Here is a 22,702-nt window from a genome sequence, read left to right as displayed (position 1 = left end):
AAAACAGCTCCTAGAAGATGCAGTGCGCCCTCACATTGAATCCTTCAATTACATGCTTGACGATGGATTAGCACAGGCAGTGAGGAACATCAATCCAGTGGAGTTCCTATTGGATGATGAAAGAATTTCACTTTCATATGAGGTATCATTAGAAAAGATTTGAATAGTATTTTGAAATCAAATAATATGATGAAATCTAATTTTTTTTTATCAGTATGAAAAGTTTGATTTGATCCAAAAGATTCCAGAGTGACTGTGGAAGAAGATAACACATGAAGTATTAAAAAAACAAAGTAAACATTGTACTTTTGCTTGATAGATATCAATGTTCTTATGTTTCTGAATAGCTGAGTAGTTTAAATGAGAGAAAGTTGGAGACAGAGTTTTACTCATGAAAACATTACTCTGGAATTGCCATTGCATATAAGTATGAAAATGGGGCATTATACTGGTACACTGTATATGCACAAGTATGGATTGCCATTAATAGTAATTTTCAGCTATCTTGTTTCATTCTAATTTCTAAAATGATTCATCTCCATCTTTACCCCCAAGTATTCCTTATATAAAAAAAGTGAAAAAATACTTCTTTCTACATTTTCCTTAAAATTCACATGAAATCCCGCCTCATCCCAAACTTAAAGGGGAATCCAACCCAAATAAAAACTTGTTTTTATAAGAAAAAGAAAAGTCAGACAAGTTGATAGGTGAAAGTTTGAACAATATTGGACAAACAACAAGAAAGTTATGAATTTTTCAAAGTTGGAAATATTGGTAATCACTATACTCATGGAGACTTCAAATTGGCCGCATATGGGATGTCATAGTGATGTAAGGCAAGGACTACTCTTCCATGTACTCCACTACATATTATGGCTAAAATGTCATTTTTCCTCAAAGTTTTATTTCAAATTGTATTTTTCTTTCATGAGGACATTTAACAATATACTACCTGGGTTATATTTAGATTACTGCCCCAGGGGAATGGGTACTTAGGAGAAAACCACAAATCCCTGATAATAAAGTACATGGCCTATGGGAAGGTTGTCCTTGCCCCTTGTCATAATTTACTTACCCAGTTGCCAATTTGAAATCTACATACTATTAGTGATCCCAATTTTAAAGCAGCTATGACTTTCTTATTTCTTGTCCGATTTATTTCAAATTTTCACCATTCTGTTTAATTTATTTTTCTCCTTCCCAACACAACATTTTATGACCAAGGCTGGATTCCCCTTTAATTTCATCTTTATCCTTTCTGGCCCATAGTATTCCTATCCCCTGGGTCACCTGTATATCACAATATGCTCTGATGTTGTGAATGTCCTGTTCTTAATTTTATTGTTATTTATGTTTTTTTTTTCATAGGATACATTCATTCTTTGTGATTGTTTTTTTTTTCATAGGATGCATTCATTGGTGTACCAACCATTGCAAGAGGAAACCTGTTTGCTTCTACTCTTAAAGTCTACCCATCAGAGGTAGGTTCAGGGTGACCGTTTCATTAAAGTTGTCAGCACTGACAAATTGATTGTCTCTGACAGTTACTATAGTAACAGTCAGAGGCCAGTGCCTCTCAGCCAATCAAAACCAAGGATTTCACTGAAATTATCAGTACTGATCCTTCAATGAAACTCCCAAAGGTCGCTTGATTTCTTTTCCTCTCATTGGCCCTGAGAAATTGGTTATTTTTATCTTTATTTATCATCGAATATCCTTGAAAATGTGTTGCGAAAGCCATCTAAATTTCAATGACTAAAATCAAATTTCAGCTATAGGTGAACAATTCGGGATTATGTGCAATGTACATTGTAGGCTAATCAAAATGCCATTTATAGGTAGATATGCTCTTCAGCAATATCTCGAAGTGGCGGGTTATCTGTAAAAGTTCATTTACATTTTAAATCTGTCATCAGGATCCACGATCAAAGATATGGGAATGTTGTTTAGTCTATAATGATAATGACGTCCTTTTATAGTGCGTAACACCTTATCAGAAGTCTCTAAGTGCTCAATAATGATGCAGGGTGATAACCCCAGCTTTAGCAGAGCAGCTGTTAGGCACACTCTGTTTCAAGGGCTAAATTCCTGCCAAGTCCTCATTTACATGTACCTCACCTGGGTTGATTGCAGCAAAATCTGGATTACTTTCTTGCCGAGGGAAATCAATACCGCTGTACATCCTGGAGAAGGATTGGAACCAATGACCCTCTTGGGGGAAATGTTGGAGTGAGAACCACTACACCATGGCAACACCTCCAGAGTGATTGTAGTTGCTTAAAAAAATAAATTTGTTTCCTTTTAGTGTCGACAGCGTGGGACGACGTACCAGGCCCCTCTTCAGGCAAGGGTGCTCTGGCAACGAAGCAATGGGGACAGTGGGAGTGTCATGCGTCCTCTGGGCCAGATACCCATCCTTGTAAAAGTAAGTCAATGAATCCAATCCAAATCCACATTTCATTGTTTGAAAATAGAAGTCTTCAAATAGAAATATTCCGAAAATTCTTTTTGCCCAATTCTTCTTGGCCCGGCAGCCACTGTGCAGCGTCAGATAAACGAGATCTATCCCTTCAATGTTGAACCCCAGACAGGGTAGCAGCAACTCCCAAAATACATCTTTTGGTCTGATGCTCCGGCGTTTGAACTCTCGACCTCCCGGTTGTGAGACGGACGCTCTACCAACTGAGCAAACACAGTACACCGCAATACAATTCAGGAAAGCTTTATCATACCTGCCAACTGTAAAGAGAAAGTACTAGTAGTATTTGTTGAAAATATGACATGAATAAGGTGGTACAAAAGGACATAAAAAGAGATGAATTGGTTTTGTACACTCTTGCACACATTTTTCTATTATTATGAATTCTTGAAACCTGCTGAATAAATGATTAGTAAAGAAATAAATGAATGAATTCTGTACTTTTTTTCAGTGTAAGAATTGCAATCTTCACAACCTACCTCCCAGTGAGCTTGTAAAAAGGAAAGAAGAGGGCTCTGAAATGGGAGGTTATTTCATCGCTAACGGCATTGAGAAGGTCATCAGAATGCTCGTCATGCCAAGAAGAAATTTTGTAAGTAGCCAAATTCTTTGCTAAATTGTGTCTAATTTGTGGTGTTTTCAATATTACATAAGGTGAGTATCTTTGAGCTGGCAAAAAATTCTTCATGTAATTTATTGTTTATTATTATAAATGAATGTTTGGTACGGCAAAATCAGTAAGAAGCACTAATCAGGAAACACTAATTATTATTATTATTTGTTTGGCGTCACCTGTGCCTGGGAGGCGAAGAGCGAATTGAATCACTATGACCCGCAGGTCTCTCCTGATATAACTGATTGGGGGAGTGCAGGTGGACCACTACGCCGGGTTTCCCCTACTCTTATACGAATAGTGCAGTGGGTTCTTAATGTACAAAGGTGGTGACTCTCCTCTACACGGGGCCTCCATTAACGTCCTATCTGAGGGTCGGAGTGTTTTCCATTGTAACATAGCCTGCATCTATGAAACATGGGAGAGACGTTTACACACAACGCACTGGCTTCAGTCATCCGCATGGGATGGACTCGAACCCACGATCTTTGGTTCGACGGGCAGACGCGTTACGGACTGAGCCAACAACGCTCTCTAATAAGCTTTCCGACCTGCACTCATCAGAGTAAAATTGCATGAATAAAAAGTATTCTAAAAGCTTCAAATATCTCCATGTTCAGTGCTATTTAAAATTTACTTTTATATTTCAACTTTGAAATGAAGATATCATGATGTGAGCAAACATATTTTTTACATTTGTTGACTCAACCTTTGCCCTCAATAAAAGTTTTACCTTGTAGTAACAAATTTGAAAGGATAAGTTCCAGTGTATTATCAGTTCTGGGGGGTGTTTCACAAAGATTTAAGTATGACTTAGAGTCGCACTTAAATGCCTAGTTAGGTGCAGTATAAAAGGCATGACCGCATTGGTCAGATCATGCTAAGAGGATGCGCACTACTGCGTATTGATCAATAAGATTGCGCGTTGCATATCATGTACGCGTCGACATTTAAGTGCGATTTAAGTCATACTTATTTCTTTATGAAACACCCCCCTGATATGATAATGTAATTTGCATAAAATGTGCATTTTATAAGAAATTAATAAATATTTACATTTCATATTACAGCCACTGGCCATCAACCGTCCAAAATGGAAGAGCAGAGGAAAAGGTTTCACGGAGTTCGGTGTCCAGATGAGATGTGTCCGCAATGACCAGTCCATAGTTGTAAGTGACAAATCACAGATTTCTATAGAGTTCCCACAGTCATGGAAAATCCTGGAAAAAATTGTGGTCTTGGAAAGTCAGGGAATTTGGAAAATTTGTGAAAAGTCATGGAATGGCATTTACCTCTTGGCTATGGCAACTTTCCAGTTTGTTGTGTCTCGCAACTCTCATACTCTGCTATTATAATTGGTGTTCATGATTTCTATATTTCCCAGTTTTGTGACATCCCAAACTCTACATAACTCCCGGGAAGTCATGGAAAGCAGCAATTTAGTCGTGGAAAAGTCATGGAATTCTGTTTTCAAATTTCTGTGGGAACCCTCTTTCTAGTAAATTGCTCAACTCTTTGCCCAACACGGACAAACATGTAGGGAATCCCTCCTGTACCACATTCATTGCAGGGTGCAACCTTAAGAGGGGTTTTTCATTGACTATGCTAATCCAACTCACAATAATTTGTAATCGATTCAGTGTAACAAAAAGCTTTGTGTGTAATGCGTTGCACGCATGATGATGATGATGATGATCCACAGCATTTATATTGCGCCATATTTCTGTTAAAAACATTCATTTACGCACCAGTATTGTGTATTTTTAATCAATGCACTCTCAGACCTGCCAACCAGTACGTTTTGGGCGTATTTAGTATGTTTTTGCAACGTTTTTATTAAAAAACAAAAACAAATATGGTTTTTAGATCAATGTAATTTCAGGTAACTTGTTTTTTTTTCAATCATTTTGTTAATACCAGGGTGAGATATACACATGTTTTAATGTTTTTTTTTAATCTGCAAGAGCAGTGCGCATTTTAGCTTGCATGCAGCTTGAGCGTCGCGATGAACGAGTGCGCCACACATTTTATTATAAAATACACTTTTTGGGGGAAAAATACACTTTTTTTTATCACAGAATACAATTTTTCATTCCCAGAGGTTGGCAGGTCTGCCCTCTGTGTATTTTGAGTGAAATGTGACTCCACTCATGAACACAGCAGACTTAACTTTAACAAACTTGTGGTCAATACACATTTTCAATGATTATGGAGAAGAAAAGTACAATGGATCTTGTTTTGTAACCCGTATTACCTGTTATGAATAAGTGGTATCAACTGGATGCGTATACAGTGTTTTATGCTCGATCTTTCTCCCACATGCTCTTTCGTCTTAGCTCTTTTTCTCCTCTCTTATTTTCTTTCTCTGAGTACATCAGAACAACTGTCGCCGGAGCAAATGTCATGTTTATACCCAAATATATGTCTGATTTATTGGAAAATAAGATGCCTTTCATTTCTCTTTCTTCTAGACAATTACCCTTCATTACCTGACCACAGGGAGCATAGTAGTGAGCTTTGCTTACAACAAGGAAATCTTCTTCCTTCCATTACTTCTAGTTGTCAGGGTAAGAATTGGGCGATGTCGGTGGTAGTGGTGGTGATGGTGGTGGTGATGGTGGTGGTGGTGATGATGATGATGTTGATGATGGTGATGATGGTGATGGTGATGATGATGATGAGGATGGTGATGGTGGTGATGATGATGATGATGGTGATGGTGATGATGATGATGATGATGGTGATGATGATGATGTTGGTGGTGATGGTGATGATGATGATGATGATGATGATGGTGATGATGATGATGATGGTGATGGTGGTGATGATGATGAGGATGGTGATGGTGGTGATGATGATGATGTTGGTGGTGATGGTGATGATGATGATGATGATGATGTTGGTGGTGATGATGATGATGATGATGGTGATGATGATGTTGGTGGTGATGATGATGATGATGATGGTGATGAGGATGATGATGGTGATGATGATGATGACGAGGATGATGATGGTGATGAGGATTATGATGATGATGTTGGTGGTGATGATGATGATGATGATAATGGTGATGAGGATGATGATGGTGATGATGATGATGAGGATGATGATGATGATGAGGATGAGGATAATGATCAGCAGAGGAGATACATGGGGGCAATGGCCGATGTCGCCCACATGACAGGCTAAATCACTCCTAAAATTTGCAAGATGAATCATTCCACCCCCTGTTAAGGAGAACAAAAAAAGAGACTTAAAACTTTGGACTACAGATCGACTGTCAGACAGGCTTGCAGTTCCAAACTTATGCAATATTTGAATGTTTCCTCAGAAAGGTCGAGATTGGTTGTGATTGAAATGGGTGCTCAAAATCTCTATTGCCCATATTCTTAAGTCGGATTTAACTCATTTATAAAGCTGTAGTTTAAGTATGGATAGCCAATTACATAAATCATTAACGGTGGAGATATCATATTTCAACTCATTTGGCTCTCAAATCATTCTTAATTGTCTAGGAAGTATAAATAGATGATTGTCTTCACCATCGATGAATCAGGAAAGAGCACAGTAAACATAAGAAACATACAACGTAATAAAATTTTGATACTTTTGGCTTCCCATAATTTTAGCACAGAGTTAGACCATGGTGTAAGTTCAACCTGACTTCAGAATACAGGCCTATTTGTCTCACTCTCTTGTTCTCTCCCTCTTCCTCATGCTTTTTCTCTTTCCCTCTTGCTTCTTTAGGCTCTTGTAGATATCTCTGACCAGCATATATATGATGAACTTGTCAAAGGAAAGGAAAATGACACATTCTTAGTAGGGTAAGTTTCTGTTTCTGTTTATGGTAACTCCCGTAGGAACTCGGATGGACAGCATTTTGCTGGTAAACGCCAAGCTGGTATACAACCAATTGCCTGGGAAACATGTTACATCTAGGTTAATCAGTCATAGTGGCTGACGGTATAGACGACAGATATCACTCTCGGGCCTTTTTATCAAAGTGGAGACAATGGCAGGGTTGGAATTCGAACTCACAACCTTGCGATTATGAGTCCGATGCTCTAACCACTGGACCACACGACCCGATATGGTAGTAAATCTCCACTGATAATGCGCCTGCCTGTGGGTTAATGATTTTACTATGTATTTAAATATATAAACAATGGACTCCATCCATACAATTTAGCCACAAGCATGCATTTAGCAATCTGAAACAATAGCATTCATTCCTTATAGGACTCTCTCTCATGATATTATTAATGCATGAAAATGTTGGTTTCAAATCACATTCAAAACTGCCTTCGTGAATTTGGGCCTGTAACTTTTGCCTCTCCTTTTACTCTGAATACATCTATATACCTAACCATTGTCTTCCATACACTAGCAGAGCAGGCAATAACTCCCTAGTGGAGGTCAAAAGTTGCCGTTGGATGTGGCGTATGTTTCCAAAAAGCTAGATGATTTTGGAGATACATGTATGTCTTTATATTTAAGGCATATAGTTTGAACGCTACATTCAGTCCTTTTCAGATCAACAATATTTTGCTCCAATACTTTGCATGGGCTTTAAACTTGAACTCATTTAGTTGGTGCATTCCATGTTTGGAGGAGAGAGATAAACGAGTCATCAGAGAAACTGATGACTATTCACCAACACCATCAAACTCTTCCAATATGGCACTTAATATTGAAACAGGTGTGCAATGTTTTTTTTTTCATACAGGTACTGGTATGTGCTTATGAATGACACTAAACATGCTTTAAAGTTGTATATTTACCCTATTTTTCTACCATGTGCAGTTGCGTGACAGGTATGTTGCGACAAACGCACACCCAGAACCTGTCCAGTCAGGAGCAAGCTTTGGAGTACATCGGAGAGCGATTCCGCATCAAGCTGTCCGCCCCTCCATGGTACACCAACGCCCAGACGGCCAAGTTCCTCCTTCAGCAGTGTATCTGCGTTCATCTGGATTCTAATCAGGATAAATTCCACACCCTCACGTAAGTATTGGAATAATTTCAGGTTTGAACAGGATGAATTATGATGGGGTTAATGGTGCTGATGTTGCTGTTGCTGTTCTTAAGTAAATGATGATGATGGAGGAGCATGATCAAGAGGGAGAGGAGTAGCAGAGAATGTTGTTCACACCGTGGGACCGGAAATGATGATGATGATGTTTATTATTATGGTGATGGTTATGAAAATGATGAAAATTGATTGTGATTATGGTGGTGATGAGGATGATGATGATGCGGATTGATGATACTACTGATGGCAAAATGATGAGGAGGAGCAGGAGAAGCAAGGGGAAGAGGAGAAGAATTCCAACTGAATCTCATAATGAGTTTTGTGGTGATGGTGATTACACAGGTAGTGACAATAACAATGATGCTTGTGATGGTTGTAGTAAAGTTGCTGCTGCTGATGATGATTATGATTGATCATGATTGATGATGATGTGGTGATGATAATGGTGCTGCTGCTGCTGATGACAGTTTTGATGTTCATGATGGTGGTAATGAGCAGGAAGAGGAAGATGAGAATATTGATAACTTTTGAGGTTGATGATGATTCTGATTTTGATAATAGTGTAGATGATGATAGTGAATACTTTGGTGATGATGGTTGCGGTGATGATACTGCTGGTGGCGGTGATGGTTGTGGTGATGCCAATGATGGTGATGATGATGGTTGTAGTTGTGCTGTTGCTGATATTGATGATGATAGATGGTGGTGTTGGTGATATCTTAGTCTGATGATTGTTTCCCTTTCTTCCTTCCCTAGATTCATGGCCAGGAAGTTATTTGCCTTCACCCAGGGAGAGTGTGCAGCGGAGAATGCAGACAGTCCTATGAACCAGGAAGTACTTCTAGCAGGTCATCTCTATCTCATGGTTCTCAAGGTCAGGATAGGATTCAATCCAAAACCATGAACTAGTCAATGCTTCAAATCGATTGAATGGAATGTGTGTACAATAAGTACAATGCAATGAAGTCTTTCTGAAACACATTTAATATTATACAGTCCTGTGCAACATAGCCAGTTGGCATTGTTGACCACTATTAACAGCCCAAAACTCCAATTGCTGTATGGATAGGATCAAGCAGGTAGAAAAAATAGAAAAATAATTATTTTGGGGGTAATTTTCACAACTTACTGCCTAAATCTGCAACACAGGATAAGCTTAAACATTGCAATGAATGGGGATTTCCAGCGCTCCTTTTTTTGTTTGTTTCCAGTGCTCTTTTGAGCATTTTGGGGGCGAAATTGCACCTCGCCCCTGTGTAATTTTTTCCATGAGATCAAGTGATGAAAATTGAAATGGAGGCATGGGGAACCTCTAGAAATTGACAGTTTCATCATCCTTTACAGACCTGCCAACCAGTACGTTTTTGGCGTATTTAGTACGTTTTTGCAACCAAAATACAGCAGTACGTTTTTTTCTTTAAAAACGTTTTTGTAAATTTTATTATTATTTTATTTAATTTTTTTACAAAATCGTAATTTATTGAGAAAAATCGTCTCTATATGTCTCTATTTCATTAAAACTTACACAAATATGGTTATTAGATCAATGTTATTTCAGGTAACTTGTTTTTTTTTCAATCATTTTGTTAAAACCAGGGTGAGATATACACATGTTTCAATGTGTTTTTTTTCATCTGCAAGAGCAGTGCGCATTTTAGCTTGCATGCAGCTTGAGCGCCGCGATGAGCGAGTGCGCCACAGATTTTATTATGAAATACACTTTTTTGGGGAAAAATACAGTTTTTTAAATCACAGAATACAGTTTTCCATTCCCAGAGGTTGGCAGGTCTGCCTTTAGCGCCTTTCATCACACTTTAGCACCTATTAATATGGCGGCTCAGCTACAGTTGGGGTAATAATATGATACCAAGTATCAAAGCGCAGTTGAGTATATGCACATACATGTAGTATCTGCGCTATATAAATGGACATACTATTATTATTATCCTTAATGGACAAAGTTCCGGTGAGTGAAGAATCCCCAAACTGAACACTTTAATTGCAGCCATGTTAAAGCATAATTCAGATAATTCAGGATTACTACCGGTGTCATGTCTGACTGGTACAAGAATGATATTTTAAGTGACGAATCACTTCAATTAATATCTGTAATTTTTCTCTTTATTTTGTTGTAGGAGAAACTAGAAGGCTGGTTAGTTAATCTACGCTATGCCATTGAGAAACAGGCCAAGAAGTCAAGGAGATTCGTTCTGAATGATGGTGAGAAAGTGATTATATTATCATGAAAGACCACTCCGAATTTATAACTTTGATACAGGCAGGGTCACAAAATTTAAATAAAAGAAATCATTACACAGTTATCTTTTGTTGGGATATTTGTAAAACGTTCACTGATTTTTGTGCCTTTGGCTCGAATTAGCATTTGATAAAGATTGATTCCCTTCAGAGTTTTGCACAATGAAACATCTATGCTACTAACACCAAGTCAATAATGCTATGCTCTTATAGACTGCATAAAAACTTTTGATATAGTAATTGATTTAAAGTGTTATACATGTATATTAAAAAAAACAAATATAATAATTTTAAGTATTATGATTTTACACAGAATGCAGACTTTATCACATTTCGTGTAAAGTGAATATAAAAAGTAAAAAGAGCTCTGAACAAGTACTGCTGAATATATTCATAAAAAAACTGTGCTATACCAATTTATGTTTATTCTTATTATTATTGTAGTCGAAGTTACAATGGTTGTATGATGTTATTTAATATGGTATATGCTATCTCATCTTTGTTGCAGTATCACTGAACAATGCTGCTTCATCAGGGCCTGGTGATCTCACAAGAAAAATGGAATACCTCATTGCAACAGGAAACCTTGCTTCTAAGACGGGCCTTGGCTTAATGCAGGTGTGTATGCAAGTGGCATGGTTTTGGGTATCACAAAAGGGAAATGCCGTTTTCATTTCGGTGTATTGCAAAAAAACTTCCTTGTTAAAACAGTCGGGAGACTGATACAAACAAAGGTTACAACATAATCATAAATTCATAGTGAGAAAAGTGAAACCTAATAGTGAAATACATGTAATGATAATAGTAAATTATTCAATATACATGATATAGGCATATTGCACTACAGAATACAGGCTAGTGCTGGAAGATATTATTAGAACTATGTGATCTTGAAAATATATGGAATATTCAATAATGGTTTATGATTATGCGGATATGTTGTGGTGACACAAAATGACCAAAATGTTGTCATTATGAAAAGTTAATCACTATTTACTGACCAAAATACTGATACGCGTTGCTTTAAACCACCTATGAACTTTGCAAGTTGGTAACCTAACGCCCGCTTTTCATGGACAAGCACCAATGAAAACTTTATTTACATTTCCCCCTTTCCTTTTGTCATGGAATTGCTGCTCATAATAAAGTATATTCATGTAATAAACTTTTAGGCATGTCAATATTTTATCACTTTATCAGCAATATTTTACTGGCGATAGTCGACTTTAAATCAAATATCAACCTTCATGATAAATACAGGCCATCGCCTACTCTAATTAATCTGACTGTGATATGTCTTTACAGACGTCAGGTATGACAGTCGTTGCTGATAAACTCAATTTCATGAGGTTCCTGTCTCACTTCCGTTGTATTCATCGAGGTTCATTCTTTGCTGAGATGAGGACCACTTCGGTCAGAAAACTTCTCCCTGAGGCTTGGGGTAAGCTATCATTTTCCATATTGCAGTGCTGACCTATATGTAGGCCTTTGTTTGATTACAGTCTATATCTTACTATTACATTATATATTTTATTGTTTCTGTAATAATAATAAAAACTTTTGTGCACCCAACCCCCCCCCCCACCCCCTTAATTCCTATCTCTATGAACTGATCAAGACATGGTAATTTATGAGTTTTACAACTTGTCATGTAAATTAGGAAACAGGAAAATCATTTCAGGAATGTCCCACATACATACTGTATATAGGAGGTCGGATGTACATATCTATTGAAATTTCCTGTGTACATATATATTCACATTCTGTTATTCAGTCGTTTTAAATAAAGGCCACTTGTGATTTCTTGAGGCGAAATAACAAGCAGATTGTATGCCTGAGGTGTAAAAAATGTAATGAAAAACCTGAGGTTTATCATCGATACAGCAAAATACTGTTCAAAATATAAAAAATAAATAAAATAAATTGATTAAAATGTAGACAAAATATTTTCAATGTTAGCTTTGATATTGAAGTAGAAAGCAAATACTTATTAGAAAGATGATGGTAGAACATTAAAGAGCTTATATTTATCTTTCTTCTCAAGTTTCCAATGCCCTGTTTATACTTGCCGTGGTGCACCTTGCGGTCTAATGAATCATGTAAATAATGATAATGTTTCAACTAATGGGATAGTTTCTTTTTCTTCCCAGGTTTCCTATGCCCTGTCCATACTCCTGATGGTGCTCCTTGCGGTCTAATGAATCATCTCACAGCGCTATGTCAGGTAATGACTAATAGACCCTGTGACACAAGCCCTTGCAATCGATCATGGGACTGATTTTTATTGTCTCACCTGCATAGCAGTGTGAGACTATAGGCGCCGCTTTTCCGACGGCGACGGCGGCGGCGGCGTCAACACCAAATCTTAACCTGAGGTTAAGTTTTTGAAATGACAGCATAACTTAGAAAGTATATGGACCTAGTTCATGAAACTAGGCCATAAGGTTAATCAAGTATTACTGAACATCCTGCCTGAGTTTCATGTCACATGACCAAGGTCAAAGGTCATTTAGGGTCAATGAACTTAGACCATGTTGGGGGAATCAACATCAAAATCTTAACCTAAGGTTAAGTTTTTGAAATGTCATCATAACTTAGAAAATATATGGACCTAGTTCATGAAACTTATACATAAGGTTAATCAAGTATCACTGAACATCCTGCATGAGTTTCACATCACATGACCAAGATCAAAGGTCATTTAGGGTCAATGAACTTTGGCCGAATTGGGGGTATCTGTTGAATTACCATCATAACTTTGAAAGTTTATGGATCTGATTCATGAAACTTGGACATAATAGTAATCAAGTATTACTGAACATCCTGTGCAAGTTTCAGGTCACATGATCAAGGTCAAAGGTCATTTAGGGTCAATGAACTTTGGCCAAATTGGGGTATTTGTTGAATTACAGCCATAAATTTGAAAGTGTGTTGGTCTAGTTCATAAAACTTGGACATAATAGTAATCAAGTATCACTGAACATCCTGTGCGAGTTTCAGGTCACATGATCAAGGTCAAAGGTCATGTAAGGTCAAAGAACTTTGGCCACGTTGGGGGTATTTGTTGAATTGCCATCATATCTCTATAAGTGTATTGGTCTAGTTCATAAAACGTGGAAATAAGAGTAACCAAGTATCACTGAACATCTTGTGCGAGTTATAGTAGTTTTCAAAATCAGCACTGCTGCTATATTGAATCGCGTGATGCAGGTGAGACGGCCAGAGGCATTCCACTTGTTATTGATTGCAATCAATTATACAAATCAACTGTATGATAAATTGCTATTCTTTATATAAAAGGACACTAATTACCAATTAGCTTTTGATATAGGGTTTCATGGGTTGAAGTCATAATACATATACTATTGATATCGTTGGAAATCATTGTGGGCCTGTAGTCTACATTAAAAACCTTGCTTTAAACCTATTGTTTGAATATGATGAAGAATTGATGGTAATGGACAGCATTTATTTATTTATTATGTAACAAACATTTAAAGGTGTCTGCTCCCACGATATATATATATGTCATGCACATCTGCTGGTAGAGGTAGTCTGTAAAGTGCATTAACTATGTCATAATTACCCAAGATAGGCACTTTAGTACCGAAAGCTGTTGTCCCCATTATCCCCCCCCCCCCCTGGCTGTGAGAGGGGTCCAAATAACCGGGCTTTTTTAGGTTTAATGGACAGCATTTATGTATGTATTTATTATGTAACAAACATTTAAAGGTGTCGTCTCCCATGATATATATATATATATGTATGTAACGCACATCTGCTGGTAGAGATAGTCTGTAAAGTGCTTTAACTATGTCATAATTACCCAAGATAGGCACTTTAGTACCGAAAGCTGTCGTCCCCATTATGCCCTACTTAAAGGACAAGTCCACCCCAACAAAAACTTGATTTGAATAAAAAGAGAAAAATTCTACGAGCATAACACTGAAAATTTCATCAAAATCGGATGTAAAATAAGAAAGTTATGACATTTTAAAGTTTCGCTTCATTTCACAAAACAGTTATATGCGCATCCTGGTCGGTATGCAAATGAGGGAAACAATGACATCACTCACTCACTATTTCTTTTGTATTTTATTATATGAAATATGAAATATTTTGATTTTCTCGTCATTGTCATGTGAAATGAAGTTTTATTCCTCCCTGAACACGTAGAATTCCATTATTTTAACATTTTGTGGTTCAGGCAATGAGGTCCTAATCGTCAAATTTGTAAAAATTGAAATATTGCATAATTCAAACAATAAAAAACAAAAGAAATAGTGAGTGAGTGACATCATCGACTCTCTAATTTGGATGTAACTGGCTCGTTCATATAACTATTTTGTTAAACATAAGCAAAACTTTGAAATGTCATAACTTATTTTACATCCAATTTTGATGAAATTTTCAGCATTGTGCTTATTGGATTTTTCTCTATTGAATCAAATTAACATCTTTCTGGGGTGGACTTGACCTTTAACATGGTAATGTTGGTATTACCCAGCTTTATTTCCTACCTGGTACCCATTTACATCACCTGGGTGGAGCATGACAAATGTAGATTAATGTCCTGCCAAAAGACGCCAGTGTTGCGTTGGGTTTTGAACCCTGGACCTCATGGGTCATAGTCCGGAGACGTATCCACTTGTTTACAACACCTTTACAACCCATAGTGGTATTTGGATGTGATAAGCGTACATAAAAGCAGAATTTGATGATTATTATAACATGACAAGCCCTTACACGAGAGAGGTCCTGATTATTCTTTATCTATTGCTTCCATACAGGTGGTCAACACGCAACCCCTTACCCTCCCCCTCGTCAAGACCCTCTACGCCCTGGGCATGACCCCCCTCGACGCACCCCTATCGCACCCCGTCTCTAGCTGCTATGAAGTCATCCTAGATGGGAGGGTCCTGGGCTATGTACCCCAGGACATCGCCACACAGCTCACCTCAAGGCTCAAGATTCTTAAGGTCAAAGGTCAAAGTGGAGTGAGTACCAAATCTCTTGATTCATTTGTACTAATATTTATTTGAATATTTATGTTGTACTGATATTTATTTGAATAGTCATGTTGGGTCAACGTAGGGCCAACCTTTTATGTTACGGCTATTTGCTTTTTATTGCCCCTCATTCTCATAAATATGTATTTGTATGTTGTAACAATTTTTATTTCTGTACCGTATGTATGTTTTGTTTTCATGTTTTTAATTGAGAATGTAAAAAATTAAATTGAATTGATTAATATTTGTGACAATATTTGAGAGTATCCAAAGCCAGAAGTCCTTTGTTTGCCTCAATATAACTAGCATCAATGCCTTCTTAGTATGCAAGGAGAAGAACAACTTATAAAAGACTTTCTAGGGAGTGCTTCATAAAAGGACTTATCAGATGTATTATCTGACAGTTACCATAGTAAAGTCTGACAACTTATCGCACAGAAATGTGAAAAGGAAACGCTGACACATTGGTTTTGAGGTAAAGATATGCAAAACAAAATTTCTATGTTTGCCGGAAATCATGCTGCTATGGTAAAATATAAAGTGGTGAAAATTAGCTAAAAATCTTGCAGTTTGAACTATTGAACTACTTCATCAGATTGCAACCTATTCTCATGGAAATAGGCACACACGTTGGTCTTGAGGTAAAGATGTACAAGAAATATATGTTGTGTATGTTGGAAATGGTGTTATTATATGGTGAAAATTAGGTAAAAGTCTTGCTGTTTAATCAATTACTGTCAGCAATGAAGCTCTTTTTATCTTGACCTCGAAGGTTTGCCAGACTACAGAGATTGTCCTGGTCCCTGTGAGCGGTAAGGGAGGCCAGTATCCTGGTCTCTACATCTTCACCACACCCTCAAGGCTCTACCGACCCGTCAGGAATCTAGCCTTACAGGAGACGGAGTACATCGGTACGTTTGAGCAGGTCTACATGGACATTGCAGTCAGTCCGGCTGAAATTCACCAAAAGGTACACTGTAATGATAATAGACCGGTTCGTAGATAGCCCATGTCCCAAATGATATTTGAAAACAAGGGATGTATTCTGATAGCTATGGTTTAGTTCAACCTTGGATAACTTTGACCACTCTTGTATGAAATGCCACCTGTCACCCATTCACCAATTACAAATCATTCTTACCCAGGTGCAAAAAGTTGTCAAAAATTTAATTGAGTCGGGAAAGAAAAAGAATAGGAAAAACTGTAATTAATTTTAAAGAATCAATTGATATGGAAAATCAGAAAAATAATAAATTTTAAAAAATTAATTGATACATTATAATTCCCCAAAATATGAAAGAAATATTATGAAGCCCAGCATTCCATAGAACTGTAGATTGAAATTCTATTTTAGACTAGAGTTAAACCTAGGTTTAATTATCAGAATACCTCCCAAGATATTTTGCGCATTTAGATCAGGCACTCGCAAAGTAACGGGTGCTCCATGAATCACTTTCTATCCCCTTCATTAGTGACTACCTCCAGGGAAACGTCATTGAATGCGCCAGAAGTGAACAACAGATTGATTCTGTAGGGCATTCAAATTACCTGTGCTCCTTTCAGCTTAGATCACCTAGAGACGAGCGATTGTTTTTACTCGCATTTTAAAACTATGAGGCTCGGTATTTGGAATCCAGTCTGCATGAATTTGGTGTTGCTATGTTGGGCAATCTTCTCAGAGTTTCATGTCAATGGCTGAGGTCTGTACTGTGTGAATGAGCTGAGCGCGCGAGTTCGGAGCTACGGCATCACACTCACCTTCAACTTACACAAATAGTAGTACGTGGGGTACCGGAGGATACTCAACGATGCGACAATCGCTGTAGAAATGCCCCGTAGATTCGTCGTTATATTTTCAAGGCGAACACGACCAAACACATAATCTTAGCATCGAAATCAAGTTCGACGTAGGCTTTTCCCCTCATAATTTCTGAGACAGGAGCATACAAGAAAAGGGTTAAATAAAGCAAGAAAGACAGACACACATAAATGACTAATATCCAACTTTCTCCGTACGTACCGTGGCTGGCTTGAATCAAATTGTAACGTATTTGGTATGTATGCAAAGGGGATCATCTCAGAAGTTCAACCATACATCAAAGACGTACATCAGGAATCCGTACAAAGAGATATGGATGTTAGAAGAACAGCAAATCGTGTTTCGATTTTGAAAAAAAACAGAGCTCGAAAGGGAAGTTATGTGGAAAAACGTCATTTATGGTGGTGCATCGCAGAACCTTCAAAGAATCACTGATCTCAGATTTTACAAGTGGGCTTATCGCGTTACGTAAGCGGGCTCTTACTTTCGCCTGGCGGCTCTCTGATTGATGTTAGATATCGTTCCTTCGCCAGAAGGAAGCGATAACAAAGGAATTGGAAGAAGGATCTCCTTCTGTGTTAATAGCTCCATGATCCAACCCCCCTTTTTGTCTCGCCTGCGTAGTGGAGCGAGGCTATAGGCGCCGCTTTCTTGCAGCGGAGGCACGAAGACAAATTTAAACCCAAGGTCATATCAAATAATTCCATTATTTGTAATTTGTTGACATCATGTTTTTATCACTAAAGGAAGTATGAATTCAGTCTTGATAATTGCTTTTCTATCTGATCTTATTGACAGACCACACATTTGGAAGTGAATGAGACGAGTATACTGAGTGTGTCAGCGAGTCTCACACCGTTTTCTGATTTCAACCAAAGCCCTAGAAATATGTACCAATGTCAGGTAAGATAGATGGCTTGTTGAATGGATAATCAGGGGCTCTGTGACATAAAGATTAGCAATTGATTGTGGGGCTGATTTCTACAATTCATAACACAGACTGTTGTCCATGATTAATCATAAAAATCAGCACCACGGCCAATCACTTGGTTTTATATTACAGGGTTCAGGAGTGTTTTATGGAAGGACATGTTGGATGTTTTATCTGACTATTTGTATCTCATTTTGTATCTCATTTTCAATATTGTCAATAATCACGTCAATATTAAGCAAATGCAAACAAACAAAATGTAATTTTACTTTTATCAAGAAAATTCAGTAATGTAAATATGAATTTGCCCTCAGATTTTTTTTCTTGAAAAATGAACTTTAAGAAATTTTTGGTCAGTAAAATATTCAGGCAGGTTTTTCAATGTATTATTTTGCGTATGTGTAAAAAATAGTGTGTTTCACAAGTGTTAATTGTCCTTGTAACTGTTGGAAAGGTGTATTATAAATATTACTGTATGTACTTTGGTTTCATACAGATGGGTAAACAAACGATGGGTTTCCCATCCCACACACTACCATTCCGTATTGATCATAAGATGTACAAGCTGCAGACCCCTCAGACACCGATGGTCCGACCACACTCTTATGACAAGTATGACTTTGACGATTACCCACTTGGAACCAATGCTGTAGTAGCTGTCATCTCATATACAGTAAGTGGCCATCGTATGGGAAGCAGGTTATTCTGTCTGTGGCGGGCTAAGAGTTAACTCTTTGCCCGCCATAGTCAGAATCACCCCTGCACCACATTAATTTCAAGGTGCAACCTTCAGAGGGGTTCTCCGTGGGCTATGCTAATTCAGCTCACAATATCTTTTGATTGGTTAATTGTAAAGAAAAGCTTTGTGTGTACACAGTACAATGCGAGGCACACATCACTATTGTGTATGTGTGTGTATGAACACACAGACTTAATGCACTCTGTGTGTATTGTGAATAGAATGTGGCTGGAGTTGAACTTGGCACTCTGCTGTATGTGACTCTAGTCGAACAAGGCGGGCAAAGGGTTAATCAGTTGGTGGAGAGTTTGTGCATTGCACAATATCCTTGTTTCAGTTCATTAATTTAATCGTTTAGCTCCATTAGCCTAAAAACTAAAAAAAATGAGCATGATTTGAAAATGCGCAACAGAGTGCTGCCAACTATTAGAAAAAAGTTATGATTTTATGATTCTCATGTCAAATTACGTCATTACGCTTTTGACCTTAATTATTAAGTTTTTGAGGTAGAAATGTACACATTTAATACACACATAGTAATACATTGTGCAGTGACGAAATTTACTTGCCTGACAAGGCAAGCTAGTGCTTCATAAAAGTTGTGAAGCACCTGTGATAAATATACCTGACAACCATCCTGTAGGGATCTTTTGCAAAACCTGGCATTTATGCGCATTGTGCATCTGTTCTATTTATTTATTAACAGAAAAGTATCTAAAAGAAAAGTACTACTAATACTTTTCTTTAAGATGATCAATTTTACCAAAAAGACTGTGGACATTTACATGTGCGATTCTCAGTCCTTTTGTCTTTACATCAATCGGGTAAGTGTGTGCTTGAGATGAAAATTCGTCGCTGCCATGATTACATTGTCGACATCCTATACATGACCAATGATCCCGAAGGGGGGCTCCACAATGTGACAAGAGCATATAGATATGTTACCTCTTCTACAAAATTTATGATACCTCGTGGCATGTATGCAGTTATGACTTTTATCTCAGAATTTTGAATGTTGAGCTTCTAGATTACTACTTTTTACCTTTTTGAAAGGTTGGCAGCTCTGAGTATGTGACTATGGTACATGTATGGGACGCAGGTTGATTTCTATTTAATCACTTGGTGGAGAGTTTGTACTTAGCATATCAGCCTTAGTGGGGGGCGTCGTGGTCTAGTGGTTACAACTCTCGTCTTTCAATCAGAGGGGCATGGGTTCGAATCCCGTCCATGGGGTGTTTTCCTTCTGCATGAAATTTACCCACATTGTGCCTCACTCAACCCAGGTGAGATGAATGGGTACCCGGCAGGATTAATTCATTGAATGCATGAAGCGTCTTTAGCAGCTAGAGCTAAAGCTGGGTAATATTAAGTGTGCCATTGAAGAGGCAATCGTCGCCTAATTAATGATAATTGATATATGATTTTATTATTATCATTGTTATTAAATCATTTATTTGATGTTTATCTACAATAGCCTAAAAAACATACATGTATGAGCATGATTTCAAAATACACAATCGTAAACATTAATTTGTACAGCTCAGATTTTATATGAATATTTTCAGCTCCGCTTGGTCAATGCTCTTTTTACTACATGTACATAGCAAATTTCTGAACATAAGAGAAAGGTTTTCAATATCAATCTGAAGTTAGTGATGGAGAGTTTCTTGTTGTTAATGTAAAGGTGTTCAAAATGTGAATTTATCCATATTGTATAATACTGTAATGAAAGCATTCGATCAGGTCACAGTATGATTGCATCCCCGCTTTAGCCTCGTTGAAATGCATTCACAACTGATTAATAGCAGTGCCATATGCCTCTAGGAAGATAATCTGGTAGTACAGTACTCTATTGGCGTGGCATGTGTAGTGTTTGCAGTGTTTACACTAAGATGAATGGGTACTTGCATGTGCCTTGGTGTAGATCCCTATTGGCTGTGCGTCTTTCTTGCCAATGATGGCTGCCTCTGCATCCTCGAACATGCTGTCAAACTTTTGACTTTCCTCCTGGAGTGCTATGATTGCCAGCTCTACATATCTTACAACGCCATCCATTGTTGCTTGTCTTCCCTGCGCCGAGTTGACTAGAGCCGCCAAGTTTCCAATTATGGCACATGCCGACTGGACTGCCAGCAAGGATTCCACATGCATGAAGGGATCTTCATGACCACGAGCATTAGATTTCTGCTCTGATGAAATTGCGGCATCCAATTGTAATTTATGATAATAATACATGTGACTTAAAAAGCGCCTAATCCACTCTGTAGAGTGCTCAAGGCACATAAAGAAATTAAGAAATAAAAAGAGAGGTTTTAAGAACATTTTTGAAAGACTCAACAGAGAAACAATTTTTGATGTCTTCAGGATGTCTGTTCCATAGTATGGGGCATGCATGAGCAAAAGATCTTGCCCCCCTCCCTTAAGTTTTTGAAACTTTTGGAACCACATGCAAACAAAATTCTCAGTTGAATATCGTCAGCATAGATATGATAGTTAATTCCATGATGGATCATAACTTGTCGCAATGCAATCAAATAAATAGAAAAAAAGAGTTGGACCTCCCACAGAGCCCTGCGGTACACCATTTCTTATGAAGTGAGTCTATTATCCTGGAAGTATTCGAGAGCCTTATTCCGCACTGTCCCCCGAGTAGGGCTCAGTGGCCATACCGGTAGTTTTCTTGCGCGGTCTCCTACTGCTTCAAACACTTGTCTGAACTTAACTGTTTGTGAGAAAGTCACTCCTAATGCATATTGATAACACCACAAATAAGTGGGAGTTCATTGACTGATTGTGCTGTGTTGAGCAGTTGGTATGGTTGGCTAGTGGTTGATTTTCCTTCATGATAGATCAAAGCAAATCAAATCAATTATTTCTACAGTACTATAAAATCGTTACAAATATATACAAAATAGGAAATATGAAACATAAATACAATATGAAATGAAACTGAACCGAGTAGGATTCAAACATAATATAAAGAAATATGCATGTACATGACTGTGGGGAGCCAAAAAGACAACAAAAATAGTTGTGAAACTCAGGCACCCAACATAAAGTGAACCAGTTGATAATAATCAAAATAGAAATTTCTTAACAATATAAAGTAAATGAATGTGGCTGTCATTCAGAACTTTCAAAAGAATAGTTGAGAAAATCAACATGATCATAAAGATATCATTCAAAGTTACAAATAAAAACATACAAAATGATAAGCTCCACTGTGAGCACCGCTCATGTTACTTGGCAAGTGTCAAGTCAAGCCCAATGCAGACATCTTTCAGCAAGCGTGCTTTGGCTCTACCAATAGTTTGACAGCCCGACAGTCCCCTCCCGAGGCTTGAGAGTTGTCATCAACGTATCTTATACAAATTGATTCTTGCTCCTGGTCTGAAACGTCTTGTGTGCCGTCACAGACCAGCTTCTCCTCTTGAACTGATACTGAAGAGCATCTGAAATTCAGTTTGATATGTTCGGCATCATTTCCTGTATTTCACATTCTGTGGCTCATATGTCAGTTTTATCATTATGTAAGAAAGCTGAATCTGGAAAAAAAAATTCTTCAAACTATGTTTACATGTAGGCTTCAGTCTGTGATACTGCAGTGTTTTATTTTTCAAACTTTTTGGATCTTCTTTCTTTTCCTTTTCTTTTTTTCTTTTCCTTCCACATTTATGAGAATGATAAGGTCAAAGGTCATCAAGGGGTCAAAAGATCATATTGCCTATTGATTGCAAAATCAGGCAAGAATCGTGGTTCGCGAACAACCTCGTCTTTCCTCTTCTTCCTTCTCTCCTTTTTTTTGTTATTTCTTTAGAATATAT

The 22,702-nt window shown here is 37.6% G+C and overlaps 1 protein-coding gene across 2 annotated transcripts in view; it reads left to right on the top strand.

Moving 5' to 3' along the window:
• Positions 1 to 22,702, top strand: part of LOC129275014 (DNA-directed RNA polymerase I subunit RPA2-like) — a 38,788-nt gene that overhangs the window by 1,507 nt on the left and 14,579 nt on the right. For both annotated transcript variants that reach the window (XM_064108135.1, XM_064108136.1), the window contains exons 2-18: positions 8 to 142; positions 1,407 to 1,481; positions 2,306 to 2,425; positions 2,931 to 3,071; positions 4,163 to 4,261; positions 5,564 to 5,659; positions 6,840 to 6,916; positions 7,896 to 8,096; positions 8,881 to 8,998; positions 10,260 to 10,344; positions 10,889 to 10,998; positions 11,686 to 11,821; positions 12,531 to 12,604; positions 15,171 to 15,377; positions 16,162 to 16,359; positions 18,007 to 18,111; positions 18,636 to 18,812. In XM_064108135.1, coding sequence (XP_063964205.1) covers positions 8 to 142; positions 1,407 to 1,481; positions 2,306 to 2,425; positions 2,931 to 3,071; positions 4,163 to 4,261; positions 5,564 to 5,659; positions 6,840 to 6,916; positions 7,896 to 8,096; positions 8,881 to 8,998; positions 10,260 to 10,344; positions 10,889 to 10,998; positions 11,686 to 11,821; positions 12,531 to 12,604; positions 15,171 to 15,377; positions 16,162 to 16,359; positions 18,007 to 18,111; positions 18,636 to 18,812 — 2,154 coding nt within the window. The remainder of the gene's footprint in view (positions 1 to 7; positions 143 to 1,406; positions 1,482 to 2,305; positions 2,426 to 2,930; positions 3,072 to 4,162; positions 4,262 to 5,563; positions 5,660 to 6,839; positions 6,917 to 7,895; positions 8,097 to 8,880; positions 8,999 to 10,259; positions 10,345 to 10,888; positions 10,999 to 11,685; positions 11,822 to 12,530; positions 12,605 to 15,170; positions 15,378 to 16,161; positions 16,360 to 18,006; positions 18,112 to 18,635; positions 18,813 to 22,702) is intronic.

The sequence above is a fragment of the Lytechinus pictus genome, chromosome 13 (assembly GCF_037042905.1).
Source record: "Lytechinus pictus isolate F3 Inbred chromosome 13, Lp3.0, whole genome shotgun sequence".
Taxonomy (NCBI): Eukaryota; Metazoa; Echinodermata; class Echinoidea; order Temnopleuroida; family Toxopneustidae; genus Lytechinus; species Lytechinus pictus.
Note: the sequence above shows the minus strand (reverse complement) of the source record. Positions and strands in the feature narration are given on the sequence as shown.